General features: G+C 42.7%; 1 protein-coding gene across 2 annotated transcripts in view; it reads left to right on the top strand.

Annotated features, from left to right (window-relative positions):
• The window catches only part of AKAP13 (A-kinase anchoring protein 13), a 188,671-nt gene that overhangs the window by 157,422 nt on the left and 14,154 nt on the right, over positions 1-17,095 (top strand). For both annotated transcript variants that reach the window (XM_053954396.1, XM_053954395.1), the window contains 13 exons: positions 3,559-3,730; positions 6,731-6,798; positions 7,283-7,349; positions 8,468-8,603; positions 9,564-9,676; positions 10,231-10,377; positions 10,929-11,179; positions 11,807-11,932; positions 12,038-12,155; positions 12,671-12,919; positions 15,094-15,170; positions 16,516-16,697; positions 16,779-16,861. In XM_053954396.1, coding sequence (XP_053810371.1) covers positions 3,559-3,730; positions 6,731-6,798; positions 7,283-7,349; positions 8,468-8,603; positions 9,564-9,676; positions 10,231-10,377; positions 10,929-11,179; positions 11,807-11,932; positions 12,038-12,155; positions 12,671-12,919; positions 15,094-15,170; positions 16,516-16,697; positions 16,779-16,861 — 1,789 coding nt within the window. The remainder of the gene's footprint in view (positions 1-3,558; positions 3,731-6,730; positions 6,799-7,282; positions 7,350-8,467; positions 8,604-9,563; positions 9,677-10,230; positions 10,378-10,928; positions 11,180-11,806; positions 11,933-12,037; positions 12,156-12,670; positions 12,920-15,093; positions 15,171-16,515; positions 16,698-16,778; positions 16,862-17,095) is intronic.

Raw genomic sequence — 17,095 nt, 5'->3', positions numbered from 1 at the left:
GACAGAAAATATAACAGCAGTGCTTTTAGATACTTGCTCAGTGCAGTTTGATTTCAATAATTTCATGATTGTGTTAGAAAATGTTGATATAGAGCTCCAAAATCTCAGCCATAACATGCACTACGAAAATTGCAGCTCATTTCAACTCTCATACTTCTATAAATAAAAGCCAAAATATCATTCAAGTTACAATTTCTTGTCTGCTCATGGTGGAATGCTTGCATTACATACATTTTTAAGGCTGCACCAATACATTTTAATAATTTGACCAAAAAATTCGTTGGAACACTGATTTCTCAGAAGCATTATAGATGAGAAAAACCTGTAAGAGTTAAAAACAGAACCAACAAAACACAAGCCTTGAAAGGGGAAGTTTGACACAGGAAGTTGGTTTCTGGGCTGCCAGGAGGGAGGGAGGCTTCAGTGTCTTTCCAGCTCATTTTTACACATCTCCAGATCTTCAGAAATGCAGTTTTCTCAGATGAAATAAAGTAAAATAAAGCACATCTGAGCCTACTAACAGCTCTTTAGGAAAATGTAGAGAGTTATGTAAAAAAAACCCTTAAAAATAATGTTAGAGCATTAACTGGAGGGGATACTGATAGAAGTTGGTGGGACTTTACCCCTGCCTGGCATGTACTTGGTGTTATTTGGGATTATCAGTGAATCTCTTGCTATTAGCAAAGTGCCCTGATTCACATTTGCAATCTTAAACATGCTCTATCTTTGTCAGTTCAGGTAAAAACCCTCTTTTTTTTTCATTTTGGTCAAGACTTTCTGAGAAATTACAACAATTAGCATGAGTAATTTCTCTTTTTCGTTGCCTTGCACAGTAATAAGGCAGTGCTGTGCCAGCAGCAGCTTTTCAGGGTATATGGTAGGAGTTGCAAGTGTTTGAAAGGATTAGGAGACAGGGAATATACGTGATCTGCAGAGCAGGAGGAGCTCAAACACACAAAACCTCTCTGTCTGGGCAACTTCTGCAGCACTTTGTTTGCTTAAGTGCTACATAGCAACACTAAGGTATGTGAAAATTCACTTTTTCTGCAGCTCAAACATCATAGAGTGTTTGATTTACTCCCCTCTACCTTTAAAAAAGGGTGGTCTTACATTGACTTGTAAAATATTAATCCTTTTCTGCCTGTATGGGGTTTGGTTTTTAGCTTTGTTTTTTTTTAGCAGTGGAAGCTAAGGTAGGGCAAGATGAAAGCAATAGCAAAGTAGCTAAAATCATCTTTAAGGAAGTCAGCAACTGTCCTGCCCCTCCCCCTTTTGCTCAACTCCTCGTTGCTGTGCCTCCTGTCCCCGGCCCTGCTGCAGCCTCCGGCATCACCATGGGCTAGCGTGGAGCAGCTCCTGGTGGGGAGCAGCTCTCCTGGCCCGGGGAAGGATGTCCATAAAATGGAATAGATTCTCAGAAGTACCTCAGATAACAGTGAAGCTGGTGGGACTGAAGCACTGGGAGGTAAGAGCCGCGTGGTTCCTGGGGAGCGGGATCCGCTGCCGCGGCGTGGCCACGGTACCGCGGTACCTGTCGTGGTGGCTGCTCTGCTGGCACGTCGCTTCGGCCACGAAGCTGGGCTTCAAATCTCACTGGCAGCTCCAACGGCACAAAAGTAGTCTTGTTTCTACAGTCCTTCTTTGAGTAAAGTTCCAATAACTGCCACAGGAAAAAAGAAAAAGCTGAAAAAAATCTCATTGTGAGAACTTGTCCTTAAGTGGAGTGGCTGGCAGCCCTTGTGTGGAGTTTGCTGTTTCCGTCTTGAAAGTGGTGCACCGATTTCCTGTTTTTCCTGGGGCCGTTCAGCTTTAATTGAAATTAAAATTAGACTTCAGAATTGCTGGGTTTTTCAGTGAACTTCAGGTAGATTTAATGTATAGGATGGGAAATATCCTTTCAGCATGAGAGTCACAAGATTTGGCTTGAGCTTAGAGTGATCTTTTCTCTTGGAGCTTCACAAGGCTTGGCAGTAGAGCAAAACTCTAGGCATCAACTTGGTACCATGAGCCCAGACCTAAACTGTATGGTTTTAGTTCCTGAATCCTGCCAGGCTGGATATGGTTAAAGATGGGCAGGTCAGTGGATGGAACATGGGGCTGTGGAGGTTCCTCTGGGGTGGTGTCAGCCAAGCTGATGGCTCAGAGGAGGCGGAGATGTGACGCAATGCAGACTCTTTTCTGGCAGCTTTTCTGCTTCAGACGGGATTATTCCATATGGTAATACTCCTAGTTTTGCTTATTTGCAGAACATAAAAACATTTGGGGCCAGTAAATAGACTTTCTGTTTGACACTTTGCAGGGAGAGACTCCGGCATTTTGCCTGGGATGTGTTAGGAGAGGAGTCCTTAGGCTGAGTTCCTCATGATGTGAGTGTATCATCCAGGGCTCAACAGTTTCCCTGCAGTGTCTGCAGAGCTCCATCCCTCTTTAAGCCACTTCATGGCAGTTGCTCACATGGGCAGCTCTGCAGCTCCCTGATATTCAGGCTAGGACAATATTAGGCAAAGGGCATGTGGCATATAAATAACAAAATGCAAAGATAAGCTGACAGAAGCCTTTACCAGTTTCTGGTAAAGCTTCTCTTTCAGATGCCAGGAAATCTGCAGCAACAGTTAAAAGTGCAGACCTGGAGTTGACTCGTATCATAAACATTTTGTAGATTGGTATGTGGAAAGATGAGGAGTTGTAATTCAAATTCAGAGTTTTTCTGTGGAGTTTCCTTTAAAATTTGTTTGGAAGAATTCCAAATCCATGAAAGGCTGCAGGGGAAAATGTTTCAGATTTTTAGGATTTAGTATTTTCTGTCTAAGGTAGAGATATAAAAGAAGCAAAAACTCTGCTAAAAGTTGGAGAAGCTGTCTGTGCTTGTCATCTTTCCAAAGCTGAGTAGCCTAGAGGGTTAGTCATGGCTTGTGGAAGATGAAGGGGTCTTTTATGGTGTTGCTGTTGTTCCCCAGCCTTTCTTTGGTGCCATAGGTCGAGAGTTTGTAAAAGATTCACGTAGTTATTTGGGGTTGCATGTAACTGTTGAAAAAATTGCTAGTTGGAAGGAAAACAGAGGTGGAAATATTTTGGCAGTAAGGCTGTAGAGGCACTGAGGAAGAGCTTGTGTTCTCCATTAGAAGTGCAGTTGAAAATCACAAGCTTTATGGTTTGGCCTTAAAAATTAGCTGTGTTGAAAGTCTGATACACACTGCATGTGGTATTTGTATTTAACACAATTTATTTAAAGTGCTGAAGAGGCTGATGAGAGCCCAGAAACAGAAAAGAGGTAAAGTAATTAAGCTAAGCAAGTATAAAACAAAGGTAAAAGGAAATATGTGCCTTCAGAACAGACTCGGTGTCATCTGCAGTGGTGAGACACCTGTGTGAGTCAATAGTATGTAAATCCACTTCCACAGGGGCTTTTTTAAGGGAGAGCTGTGCAGACACATGGCCATTGTTCAGGTGCTCCTCAGTCGATACCCTCGCCGTGCCAAAGGCAAACACTGAGCAATCTGTAACTAGGGAAGAGACCTCTGCCGAGTGACGAGACTTTCGGTCATTTTGTCTCGGCAGGAAAAAGAGAAAGATAAAGAGAAGACTAAAGAGAAGGACAAAGATTCCAAGGAGAAGGAAAAAGATAAGAAGCTGTTAAATGGACATCTCTTCACTGCAACCTCCGTTGTAGCCCAAGCAACCTGTTACCACTGTATGAAGCCTTTCAATAAGGATTCGTACTACTGTGCAAGTAAGTCAGGGGGGTTCCCCCCCTTCCTTTTATTTTTCATTGAATCTGGCATGGAAAATGCAAACCTTACACTTTATTTTCCTTTTGCTTGAGGATGTGAGGTGGAAGGGAGACTTTGGAGATAGTGATTCATAGCGCAGTGCATTGCCTTGTGGAAATTGGACTGAAATGAGTCGTGGCTGCATGGAGGTGTCCTGAAACCTCTTTCCTAAGCCTGAGCTCAGCCATCACAGCAGGCCATGGGGTTTTCTACCCCTTGTTGGGCTCTATCAGTCAGGAGAACATTGGTTATTTCAGCTGCATGTAGTGGCTTGGAGCTTAGGTGCTTTGATAAGATGGACGAAGGACAGGGACAGCTGGCTTGGATCATGGCTTCTATTTCCAGTGGGGGGAAAAAAGTCCCACCCATCTGTGGTGGGTTGCTTTAGTTCTCTGAAATACCACTCTGGTGAGCCCACAGTGGGAACCACATGGTACAAAAAGGAAATGCTGACCCTCTGCTCCCTTTGTACAAGAAATTGCATCACAGGTCAAATGACAGCTACCTGTGTGCGTGCGAAGGACGTGCAGCACAGAACAGGCAGGGTAGGAACTTCACTGAGGGTTTCTGAGAGATTGGGTTTTTGTTCTCATTTCTTATCAGATGGTTTCTCCTGCCTGTACCTCCATAAGGTCAGCAGTGTTTGTGTGGTTGAGACCAGAATGCTGCTTGGTTCATGCAGCAACCCAAAGCTATAGAATATGCAGACAAAACCCATTTTTTCCCACTATAGCTCAGTGGAAAAGCTCTCCTCACTCTTAGTAATTTTTTACTCCACTAGTTTAGAAATGAGTCAAAGTGACTGCAGGAACTGCTCCCAGGCTGGAGCCTTCTGTTCCTGCTGGTGGATGTGAGCAGGGGGAGGACAGCCAGCTGAATCCCAAATGGCACTCCTGACTTTCCTGGAAGAGATTTCAGCAGAGTTGTTTGTCTGAGACACACTCTGTGTCAGCCTGATGGGAAATGTAAAACATCAACAATTACAAACTCTCAAATGCATCCTCTCCCTTTCCCCACTTGACTTTCTTAACAGCTTCTGAAGCTACGTAGAAAATCAAATATATCCCAGTTTGATGCTCTATATACTAATAAGCTAAAATAACCCAACAATGTTATATGTTCTAGCACAGATGTTCTTTCCTTGTTTTCAAGGTATGATGCAAAATTGTTGCATGTTTTCTGCATTGGTCAGAAAATGAATGTCATAAAAAAAATGTTTGGTGAAGGCGTCCATTGAAAGCTCACATCAATGAGTGGTTCTTTCTCCCACTGCATCTTAAATTCAACCTCAGATGCTTTGGAAATGATGGATAAGCAGCAGCAGAGGCTCTGATATTCCTGTGCTGATGTAGGCTGGTGCTACCACCACTGCTCTGTCTCACCTATGGATGATTTCTAATGCCTTTTAAAGCACTGGATATTTTAAATTAATGTCTCAGCTTTTCAGTGATGCCCCCCCAGCTTCCTGAAACATCTATTTGATGCTGAAAAATTGTGCATGTTCTGAAACAAATGGGCAAGCAAAAAAGCCTAATTTTTGGTAGCTTTCTGACTTGTCTTTTTTACTTTTTTATGATCAGTGATGCAGAATAATTTTTTTGCCAAATGGTACACACTAAAGAGCTGTCTTCAGGCTTTCAAGGCTTGAGCGTGAATTTCATGATTCCGAATTGTCTCACTGCCTCTATTCACGCACCAGAGGAGCAGGTTCTGTTCCTCTTCCTCTTTGGTCTGAAAACTTACAGTGCTTCTGGGTTTTTGCAAGAGTTTTCAGGTTGCTTTGTTCTGTCTTCTCTTGCACAGGAAATTGTGAGACATTGTCAGAATAGCAGCACCCTATGACCTTACCCTGATCTCTGTCAAAATATCAGAATTACTGGCTTTTATTGAGTTGTCCCAAATGTAAGAGATTCTAGAAATGTGAGCATATTTTGTCATTCTGGACATAGAATTTTTTCTTTTTTTTCTGCTTCAAGAAATAATTCAGAACTTCACACTTACTGTGTAACATACATGTAAAATACAGTTCATTATCTGTGTTAGTGTTGTCATGAATAAGAGGAAATACTTTTCTCTAAGCTACTGAATCTCATCTTGAGCTGCGATCTTTCATCTGCCAAAAGAGTTGAAGCCTGAAACCCAATTTTCAATTCCTACAGAAAGAAAAAAAAAAAAAAAAAGGCAGTTTTAATCATCTTTGAAAACTTTGATTTGCAGAAGTCATGGGGAGATTCAGGGTATTCAAAAAAAAAACCAAAAAAACCAAGCCACCCAGCTTTTGCTCTGGCATATATGCAGCAAATTAAAGCATGATGGTCTTTGCATTGGTGAATGTGATGCTTTTGGACCAAAACTTCAGTTTCCAGCAGGAAGTCCCAACCTCAAGGATTCCTGACAGATGCTGCTCCTGTTACCTTTTCTGGTAACCCTGCAGTACAGCAGCACTTGGGTTCTGTGCTCTAGATCTTATCCATGGTGTCTGAGTTTGTGTAAATTAATTTCCCTGTCCTCTTCCTGTCTTTTAGATCTCATAGTCCTTGTCCTGATGAGAGCAGTATTTGTCTTTTCAGAGAAATACTGGCCCTACAATTGGTTTCTGTTTCTGTCTCCTGCTTCTGCTTTCCACCTTACTATCAGAGGGATAATGCCATCAGGATTTTTTTTCCTTTTTATTTCTTTAATCTAAGGCCCCTGGCAATTCAACTTTGCATTGATTTTTAAACAGAATTTCCTGTTAAATTCTCTGAGGAAATGTTATTAACAAAGGGTTAATTATCCTGGAAAGCAGCCTCTCTCTCAGTATTGGTTGCTAGTTGTGTAAACCACAATGATGCCTGAAAGTTACAGTTCTCAGTTGTGTAAGTTAACAGTTCAGATTACAAACAGCAAAAATTGACCTGTTTTCCGTGGGGTTTTTTTAATTTGTTGGTTTTGTTGTTTTTTTTTTTTTTTTTTGACAGACTGTAATGCAATTGTTCACAAAGGCTGTAAGGAGAATTTTGCTTCTTGTGCAAAGGTCAAAATGAAGGTAAGAGATTTCATCTACTCTACTGAATATATATATATATATATATATATATATATATATATATATTAAAGACACTTTCTACCATGTCACAAAGTTTCCAGTTTGTTGTGAAGAACTTCAGCCCTACTACTGAAGCTTCCACATAATGAAAACTGTTAAATATACTGTTTATATGAGGAACACACAGATGTCATGCTTACTCCAAATGCAAGGAACCTGCTTCTCCAAGCTAAATAATGCTTGTGCAATTGCAATTTCAGTTCACTTCAGTTTTGTCATCACTTTCACATTTTCATATTTGCTGCACATTTCTCCATTTGTTATTTTGCCCACTTCGTTCAGAGAAAATAAAAAATATATTTAAAAATACACAAACACTGAGAGGCTTCAGGGAAAAAAAATAGCTTTTTTTTGGTTTAGTTATATGGTGCAACCTTCGGGAGAAGGGAGGGAGAAATTAAAGTGAATGTCATTTTTCTTTCAGCCACAGAGAGGGATGCTGCAGGCACATGATACCTCTTCGTTACCCACAGTAACCATGAGAAACAAAAGTAAGACAATTTCTTTCCATCTGCTTTGGGAGTGCTCTGTGTCTGCTGTTCTTAACTGTTCTGACAGCTGATACTTGATATGAAAAATAAACTTTTAACAAAGCAGGGATGAGAGCATCCTCAGTGCATGCTAAGCACTATTTGATACTTCAGAAGCTGTACGGAAGTTGTACAGAGTTCATCCCCTTCTGCAGTGTCTGTGTAGCTCTAAAGAAATGTAAAATCATCTCAGATTTAGAAAAATCACTTGTCTGTTGTAGTTTGCAGAATGCCTATACCTGTTAAGGCCACAGAATCTGGAAGATGCAGCCTATGTCTGTGGGTGTTTGATATGGGAAAGAATCCAACTATGAGTATTAAGTGGAGAGGATTCAAAACAAAATTATTTTTGTTTTAATTAAATAGTCTTGGACTTTGAGGTAGGCAAAATAGAAAGTTTAATTTTGAGTAGGAGGAATACTGACAAAATGTTCCTGACTTTGCTGAGATACACCCTGTACTGCAGAGTGACCCAGTGTGACCAAGGATGAAAAATAGGTTTTGTAGGGCCATGATTTGATAAACTTAAGTGATAAGCTGTAATCAGTGTGGTATTTATCATGAAGTTCAGAGGTGTTGCTCCAGAGAGCAGAAATGCATCTGAAGAAGCAAAAATCTGGAATTAATATGAACAGATTACGTAAAGGTATGTGATGGCATAATGAAAACAGGATTATCATTTCTCTGTGGTACCTACTGATAAGACAAACATATCTCAAAGAGTTTGACCAGAAACAGCAAGATTTATATGACTATGGGCCCAGGGAAATAAATAGGCAACAGGGTGGATTGTGACATGTGATTAATTATCAAAACAGTTAAATTCAGTTTCCTGTGTGTGTTTCTGGAGTTGCACGTCCCACCTGGGTATTTCAAGCATAGTGCAGTGAGTTCTGCACAGGGGTCGATGGTCTTCCCTTCCTATGGCTGTTCCTAACTGCTGACATCCCCTGGGCATGAGTCTAGAAAGAAAAGGCAATGGATTTCAGAGTCTGGATCCGTTTAAGTCCTCATCATGCTTGTTACCAATGGTTAAGGTGTTTGCATGGGCTGACTGTTGTCCCACCCTTCCGTTGCAGGCTCGCAGCCGAAGGAGCGCCCGCGCTCCGCGATCCTCACTCCCGACGAAAGCACCGTCACCTCCACCTTCAACAACAGGAGATCACAGCAGCCCACTGCACTCTCCAAAAGTGTCTCCATACAGAACATTGCAGGGTAAGGCTCCTCCCTGCACACCTGACTCTGTGTGTGCGTGTGTTACCTGACGCTGCTGACATAAAGACGTAATTTCAGTCTCACTAAAAGTAAGTTCACGTGCTGTGACTTGCGTTAAAGGTACAAAAGGGATCACAAACAGAGAAACAACCATGTTCTCTATGATACCATCAGTTGTCTTCTGCATGATCTTGTGTGAGTTAGTTTAGTCATGGCAGCAGTTCAGAGGCACAGCTGAGTTGGCCTGGTAGATTCAAGGCCTCTTCCCAGGGATGCTCTGGGCTCCTAGGAAGAAATTCCTTTCCCTTGGGCCAGATACTGTGCAAGCACACATTTGCAGCTCAGGAATAGTATTAACTTTTGTGTCCATAACAAGAGGGTGAAGGTACAGAGCTGCAGTCTTCCTGTTTTTAGACTGCATTACACATAATTCATTACAAAAAAAAAATAGAAGAAAATATAATTTATGGTTCCTACCCTACTTGCATATTGGGCAGTTCTACATGTGAGGCAGTTGCAGGGACTGGCTTATTCTGGGCAGTTTGGATGTCCTGGATGTCCTAAATTTCCATGGGGAATTTAACTTCAGTTCATTTTCTGATCTTTCCCAGAGTTAGTGATAAGGACTGTGTAGCCTAATGGTGTGGCATTTTTTCACACTGTTTGCTCCAAGGGCAAGGAGGATGGGACGTGACTGGAATGGAGTTGTCCAAACTATAAAACCTCAGGAGTGGTTCTTTATGGAAAGCACCGTCACTCACACTGTAGCGCTTACAGCTTCTCAAGCTCCAGTGGGTAGTTAGTAAACAAAAGCACATAAAAGCACATTTCTGTATGTAATCGTGCAGTGCTGGCTTTGTTTTTCAATTCATATTTAAAATGCATTTATTCTGCTTATCTGAAAGTACATTTGGCTGGGTTTTTGTCATAAACAATCTTCTGAGTTCTGTTTTTCTGCAGAGTTGGGAACGATGACAGCTTAATACACACTTGGAAATTCCTGTCGCAGTCAACAGACTCTTTACATAAAATCAGCCGGGTTAATGAATCCATGGAGTCACTGGTTGATGAAGGTAAGAGATCTCCATGGCATTTATAGAAGGAAGGTCTCAATGCTGCTTTCCAGAAATAGAAAATCCATTTTCAGCAATTGTCTTCTTTTATAATGGACAATTAAAGCACATTTATTTTAATCTCGGATATTAGTATGATAAACTAAAACAAAGCCCCACATAGTAATTTCTTTAGCTCATTGAATTATGGAAAAACATTTAAAAGGTTTCAGTTACAGTTGAGTTGCTTGGAATTTAGCTCAGGGACAAACATTTCCTCTTCTGTTGTGGTTTTTTATTTAACTGCAATGTCATTTCGTGGCAGATTAGGAATACATTATCTGAGCTAGAATTTGGTCCATGTGAAAATGGTGAACAGGAAGCTAGGAAATAACCTTTAAAAGTGTTTTTCATAACTACCCTTTTATGTAGTATGTGATCATTTGTGTCAGTAAAGGAGAATGTGTGTGAAGTTTGTGGTGTGACTGACAAAGCCTAAACTTAAATAATTAGACAGCAATCTCAAATGGGACAAGTTACCCACATCTTAATGGCACTTATATTGGTTTGTGAAGGTGCAGACATGAATGAAGGACAGCTGATGGGAGACCTGGAATTAGATTCCAAGCAACTGGAGGCAGAGTCCTGGAGCCAAGTAGTGGACAGCAAGTTCCTACAGCAGCAGTACAAAGATGTTGTCAAACGGCAAGATGTGATTTACGGTGAGACATCTTCAGTTTTCACTCACTGTAAACAGCTCCTTGATAGGAACACTGCTTTGGTTTCCTCAAAAGCCAAACTTTTGTTTTTAAAGTTCCTAGAAACATAATGTATTCTGTGGAAGCTGTCTTTCTGCATGTCACATATCCAGAAGCCATCAAAAACCCCAGTAATTGCCTCTTCTCATTTATCTGATGATGACTTTCAAACTGGGTTCCATCACAAGCAGCTAACTAAGAAGTCTTTTCCTGAGGGATTCAGGAGCCATCTTGTCTGGCAAAAGGGAGGTGTGTGGAGGCTGGCAGTGAGGTGTTAGGAAGGAGAAGATACCAGGCTGATGGTTGAGACCCCAGCAGCAACATCCAAAGCTCTCTGTTGTGAGATGCCTCTTCCCCCTGTTTCTCTCACACATGAAACTCTTGACTGATATTACAATTCCTGACATGAAATTTTCTGAAGCCAATTAGAGAAGCCCAGTTATGGAAAAGCTTTCTAATGGCACCTTTTCCTTTTGCTGTAACCCATGAACTCTTCCTGTCCTCATCCTGTGCAGAGCTAATGCAGACAGAAATGCACCACGTCCGCACCCTGAAGATCATGAACGATGTGTACAGTGCAGCCATGTTAAAGGAGCTGCAGTTTGATCAACAAGTCGTGGACAAGCTCTTTCCCTGCCTGGAAAACTTGCTGCACATCCACAGTCAGTTTTTCCAGCGGATTCTGGAAAGGAAGAAGGAGTCACTGGCAGACAAAAGTGAAAAGAACTTTGTTATCAGGAGGATAGGTGACATCCTAGTGAATCAAGTAAGTGCTGGAAAATGTTTGCAGCTCTGAGAACACAGCTGGAAGCCAGATGCTTTTCCTTCCCTCCTGTTTGTGCCTGTCAGATAAGCACAGTTGATGGCAAATTTACTCTTCACACATACATATCTCATCCCCTGCTTTTTGAAGCACTTTTTGCTCTTTCAGAGGAAGGGCCACTGTTGAAAATTAATTTAGTTCATTTTGTGGGAAAGAGAAGCGTTCACTGGCAGGCACAAAACAGTTTGACCACAGACTGGAGTGTAGGCAGGAGCTCACAGCAAAATATGCCCAGTATGTTTCTTGGCTGCTTTACTGACCTGGTGTTTAACTCGGGATGGGTCATTTTACTTTTCTTTATCCACAGTTTCTATCTTCTTTTTGTCTGTCTTGACTGGTTTTGTGGTTGGCTTTTAAGCCATGTGAGTGGAATTGCAAATTTTTCTGTATGTGTGAGCTCAGTGAAGTCCCCAAAGCAGCTCTTTACTCTCTAGAGATCTGCTTGCATGGTTGAGCATGCTTTAGACTAATTTGATTTCATCAAGTTCTTCTGAGAGCCTGGCAGGCACTGCTGGGATGTCACCCCAGGAGTTCAGTGCAGGTTGGAGCTGTGTGTCCCATTCTTTGCAGTTCTCTGGGGAGAACGCTGAGCGAATGAAGAAAACGTACGGCAAATTCTGCGGGCATCACAACGAGGCTGTCAATTACTTCAAAGATCTTTACTCAAAGGACAAGCGCTTCCAGGCATTTGTCAAGGTAGGACCTGGCAGGATAGATGTAGCCAATGGAGAAAACATGTCCTTTCTGCACTCTGGGGGAATGTTTTGCTGCAGAACTGAAATTTTCATCTTTGTTCCTTAGAAAAAAATGAGCAGCTCCCTGGTGAGGCGTCTTGGGATTCCTGAATGTATCTTGTTGGTAACACAGAGAATCACAAAGTACCCAGTCCTTTTACAAAGGATACTGCAGTACACCAAAGGTAGGGACCAGTTCCTGTATTCTAAGCACATATTTGTTTGTCCAGTGTGAAGTTTTGATCCTTTACAGCTGAAGCAGATTTTCTTACCAGCTAATCCAGTCATTGTTGTCTCACATCACTGCAATGAGATAACTCGATTCCATACTTCCATTTAGGATTAGTTGTTTAGGCACCTTGATTTAGTTATTAAAAGTCTGTCTGTGGTTAATTGTGGAGCAACATGCCTAGACTCCAAAATCTCCCCAGCTTGCTTTTTTTGGTATTGGCTAAAATATGTAGTTAATTTGTGCATTTCATCCCTACTCTCTTATATGCAAAGTGTATTGGAATATTCTCCAGCCTCAACCATGTATATGTAAAAGGTTTTGTGAAACTCTCTTTAAGGGGGAAAAATGTCTCATTTAAGTATTAAAAAGTTATAATGTGGGAACTTGGGAAAAAAGGAAGGAAGGAAGTAAAAGTGGGAAGTTAGACTGCACAAAGTCAAATCGAGATGTTTTGTTTCTTTCTTAAAGAAAATGAAGTGGAACATGAAGACTTGACTCAGTCATTAAACCTTGTTAAAGATGTGATTGCTGCAGTCAATAGCAAAGTCAGCAAGTATGAAAAGAAAATGCGTCTTGAGGAGATTTACAACCGGACGGACAGCAAGTCCATCATGAGGATGAAGAGTGGCCAGATGTTTGCAAAAGAGGACTTGAGGCATCGGAAACTCATCCGAGATGGGCCTGTTTCACTAAAAAACTCAGGTGGCCGGTTAAAAGGTAAGACTCTCCTGCCTTCTGCTGTGGAAGGATGCAGTTCACCTTCTCTGGGTGTAGGATTAGTCCTCGGATTGGTGCCTTCACCCTTGATTTATTCTTCTGCTTTGATAGATTGTGACACCAGCTTTCCCCTGCTGTACCCCCACTCCCCACTGCATTTCCAATTCCTTGTTTGGGTTCTGGGGTGATAGAGAGCTGCTTTTCCTCCTGGTGAGTGTGTGCCTGCTGAGGGCTCGGGTGGCAGTGACACCTCAGTGTGTCAGCCCAGGAGCAGAGTTGCTGTGGGATGCTCTGAGCCAGGAGGACACGACTGGGGCTGCAGTTGCCCAGAGCATGGAGTCTGATCTCTATCCCTGTGCCACAATTCCAGGAGTTGTGCTAATCTGGAACCCAGCCTCAACTTTCCGGGCCTTTCCTTCTCTCCAAGGGCTATGGCAGGTCTGCAGCAGTACCATCCCAGTTACACTGGGATCCAGGGAGATGTCCCAGGTATTTGTTGCTCTTGAAGCTCTTAAGCTGTTGATACAAGCTGTTTAGGAGAGGCTCTGGTGTCCCTGCAGCTGCCTCTTGTTGGGTCAGTGTTTTCTTGAGTTGCTTTTTGTTTGTTATCAGGTGGAAGTAGTTTTTTTAAGGTGCTGTGCACTGACGTTCTCCAGTGAGTTAAACGCTAAATCTCCCAAGGAAACTTTCAGCTGGGACCACGGTAGCAGTAAGAGCAGACAGGGCTGTGCCTCAGGCTTGGCAGGAAGGCTGGGCTTCCCTTCCTCCCTGCAGCAATAGCTGATTAAATTATGGTCTGTGGGCATGAATGCAGCCTGGGAGCCTGATGCCGTGCTGTGCAGGGAGGTGGTGATAACGTGGAATTCCGTATGGGGTATGATTTATTTTGAGGTTTTGGAAGCAGGAAGTTTACAGATGATTTCTAGGCACCAGAGACTGCTACTGCCTTTAGATGGTGGGTGAAGCAAGTTCTGCTGCTGTTGTGAAATCGTGATAAGCACAGGCTCCATTTGCATTTCTTAGTCATAGAAATGCACAAACGTGTCCGTAGTGCAAGCTCCCAGGGAAAGCAGGTCCTGCCTGCAGGCTCCAGACCCAGGGAGAAAGTAGATCGTTCATATATTCAGGTTATTTTGTGGTATTTGAAATGGAGCACTGAAAATTACAGGAAGAACTTCTGTTTATGGGTTTTAACATTTCCACTCTTGCAAAGTGCATGGAACAGAGAAAAAGGCAGTCAAATGCTGCCTTCTGCAAACGTCCCAGAGCCTGGATTTCATTTTGTAGCTTTGTTTAAAGTTTAGTGGTTCTTTTATCTGGAATGGATTCTGTCTTCCCAAAACAGACTGGAAGGATTTACCCATGGGATGATTTAAGTTTCTGGTTTGCTTCCTTTCTGTCACAAGATTTCCCAAGTTCATTACACAAAACCTCTTTGTACTGAGGGGTCTGGGTGGGGCATTACACTTGGTAGTTGCTGTGCAACTTTATGATATGTTATTAGGAGACTTGGAAAGCTCTACGTGTACTCTGGGAAAAGACTGATTTAAAATCCTCTGTTGGCTTGAGGTTGTGTTTCCTTCTCCCATGAAAGAAAGCCAGGTCCTGTGTCTCATGCAGGCTCCCCTCAGAGTTGTGTTTGTCTGAGAGCAGAATTACTGGTGGCTCCTGAAGTCAGTATTTCCTGGGAAAGAAACTGCAGCTGACAAATGTTGTTATTGCACGATAATTTACACCCTGCAAACCACTCATCAAGAGAACCATAAAATCCAAAACTTCCTGTGCAGATATTTTGCTTGAGGGATGAAATATTGATTGTTTGAGAAAACAGAGCCTCTATTGAATAAATGTCTGGCTTTCACTGTTATGCCCATGTCTTAACTGGTAGTGAGCGTGTGGCTGGAGAGGAGCACCCCTGCTCTGATGGGTGAGAGCAAATCCTGCAGGATGCCCAGTGATTATGTGTCCTGCTTAATGCAAAGCTGGTTCAGAGCTAACCTGAACTGTCATCCCCAGGAACTGCCCTTGCTCCTCCTGCCAACTGGGAGGTTGATCTTGCTTTCAGGATTTGCAAAACCAGCCCTGCTGCTCCCCATCACTGGTGTTATTGCAAGGAATCTGTTCTGGGGTGGGTTGTGTGGTTATACTGCACTGGTGTGCTTCTTCTTTTGCAGAAGTCCAGGCTGTTCTCCTCTCTGACATGCTCGTGTTCCTTCAGGAGAAGGACCAGAAGTATGTCTTTGCCTCACTGGTAAGACTTCAACCCTTTTTCCTCCTTACATTTCTATGTGAGAGACTTGTGATGTTGTGTTGTGCAGCAAAGCCAGCAATTGCCTGCTAAACAACTTAATTTTCTTGCTCAGAACATTTTTGTTTACTGAACAGACTCCATTCTTTTTGATGGGAAAACATGTCTTCATGCCCCACCTCCCCTTCCTGCAGTGCTTTGGCACAGCTGATAATTGGCCTTGAAAACCTGCCTGTCACTGGAAACACTTGTGCTTTGCATTTTGTGCACACTGGAGCAGTGACTGAGCTGGGAAGGGGGTGAGGGGATAATGCAAACGTTGTAAAAACGAACCTCAGCAGAAGGAAGTGTCCAAATACATTGTGAGCTGCTGCAGGGGGCAATGAGGTGAAATGCCAGGGTAGTGAATTCAACAGAACAGCTTGAAAATAAATGTCAGAGAAATATATTTGTAATGTGCAGGAGCAAAAACATTAAGTTTGAGGGCAGGTCCCCAAAAAGGGCTGGGCACATTGACCTGCTAATGAAAACCTGGTGCCTAATGGAGTCTGCTGGGCTGTACCTTCCAGGCATGGTCTAGACTGGCTAAACCTTGTGACCTTTCCACTCTTTGAGCATTTTGAAAGCTGATAATTTGTTATTCCAGTTCCACCAACCTTCTGCACAGGCTCAGTGCCCTGCACAGGGGAAGCTGATTTGCATACAAGTCCTGCTAGTGAACCAGATCACCCCAGCTGTAGCATGTGGTGCAATGCACAAAGGGGCTGACTCGTGTGCAGATGACACAGCAGCCTGGGGACGTTGTAACCCAGCAGGCTGATGACACAGAGACCATAGCACACAGTGAACATCACCTCACACATGAGTTCTCACGTAGCAGTCAGCTGTGAGCATCTGAGAACAGCAGAGGTTTTGTGGGATTTGAAAACAAGACTTTATCCTGGAGAGAGATGGTGAAGAAACTGTGTGTGAAGCAGGATAGCAAGCCATACCAAGTGTAAGGAGCTATGATATTAATGACAGGGAGAGTGTGGTCACTAGGAAATAAGATCAGAGCAAAATAAGGTACAGTTTACAAAAACACAAAATCAATTTGAAATTAATTCTTTCTTGAAATGGAGTGAGGTAAAATTGCTTTTCCTACATAACTGTTGGAGGAAAGCAAACCCATCCCTTTTGTTTGACCCCATTGAAATTATTTTGTTTTTTTTAATTAGCCAGTATGTTCAGAAAATGTTTACAAACCTGAGAGATGTAGCACTATGGTTTATTGAGACCTTTTCAATGCTAGTTTGAATCTGGGAGCTAGCTCTGGTCAGCCTCCTCACCTATTTCTTTCCATCTGAAGGACCAGAAATCCACTGTGATCTCTCTGAAGAAGTTGATCGTACGAGAAGTGGCTCATGAAGAGAAGGGTTTGTTCCTGATCAGCATGGGTGGAAAGGATCCTGAAATGGTGGAAGTCCACGCCAGCTCCAAAGAAGAGCGCAACGGCTGGATACAGATCATTCAGGACACAATGCACACCATGTAAGACACTCAGCTGTTCTTGTGAGGCAGGGGGTGCACTGGGTGTGTTCCTGTAGTAACTGAGCCATGTCTCCTGTCCAGGGATAGAGATGAAGATGAAGGAGTCCCTTGTGAGTCTGAGTTTGAAAAGAAATTGTCTGATGCGAAAGTGAGAGGACTGAAAGGTAAAACCTGCCTGGAGCAGAGCTGGGGAGCCACTGTGGAAAAATGTACAGGAGTTGGGTTGGGTTTTGTGGTCGAACTGTGACTTTTTTCAATACTACATCCAGCAAATAACTGCAGTCCTGGTTTGCAGATTGCCTTCCATGCATTATTTATTTTCCGAGCCTGCTGTGCCAGATTGCCCAGGGCACTGTCATGCTGCCAAGCCCAGCACATATTGTCATGCTCCACTAGAT

The sequence above is a fragment of the Vidua chalybeata genome, chromosome 13 (genome assembly GCF_026979565.1).
Source record: "Vidua chalybeata isolate OUT-0048 chromosome 13, bVidCha1 merged haplotype, whole genome shotgun sequence".
Lineage (NCBI taxonomy): Eukaryota > Metazoa > Chordata > Aves > Passeriformes > Viduidae > Vidua > Vidua chalybeata.
The sequence above is the reverse complement of the archived record's forward strand: the minus strand, read 5'-3'. Positions and strand labels throughout refer to the sequence as shown.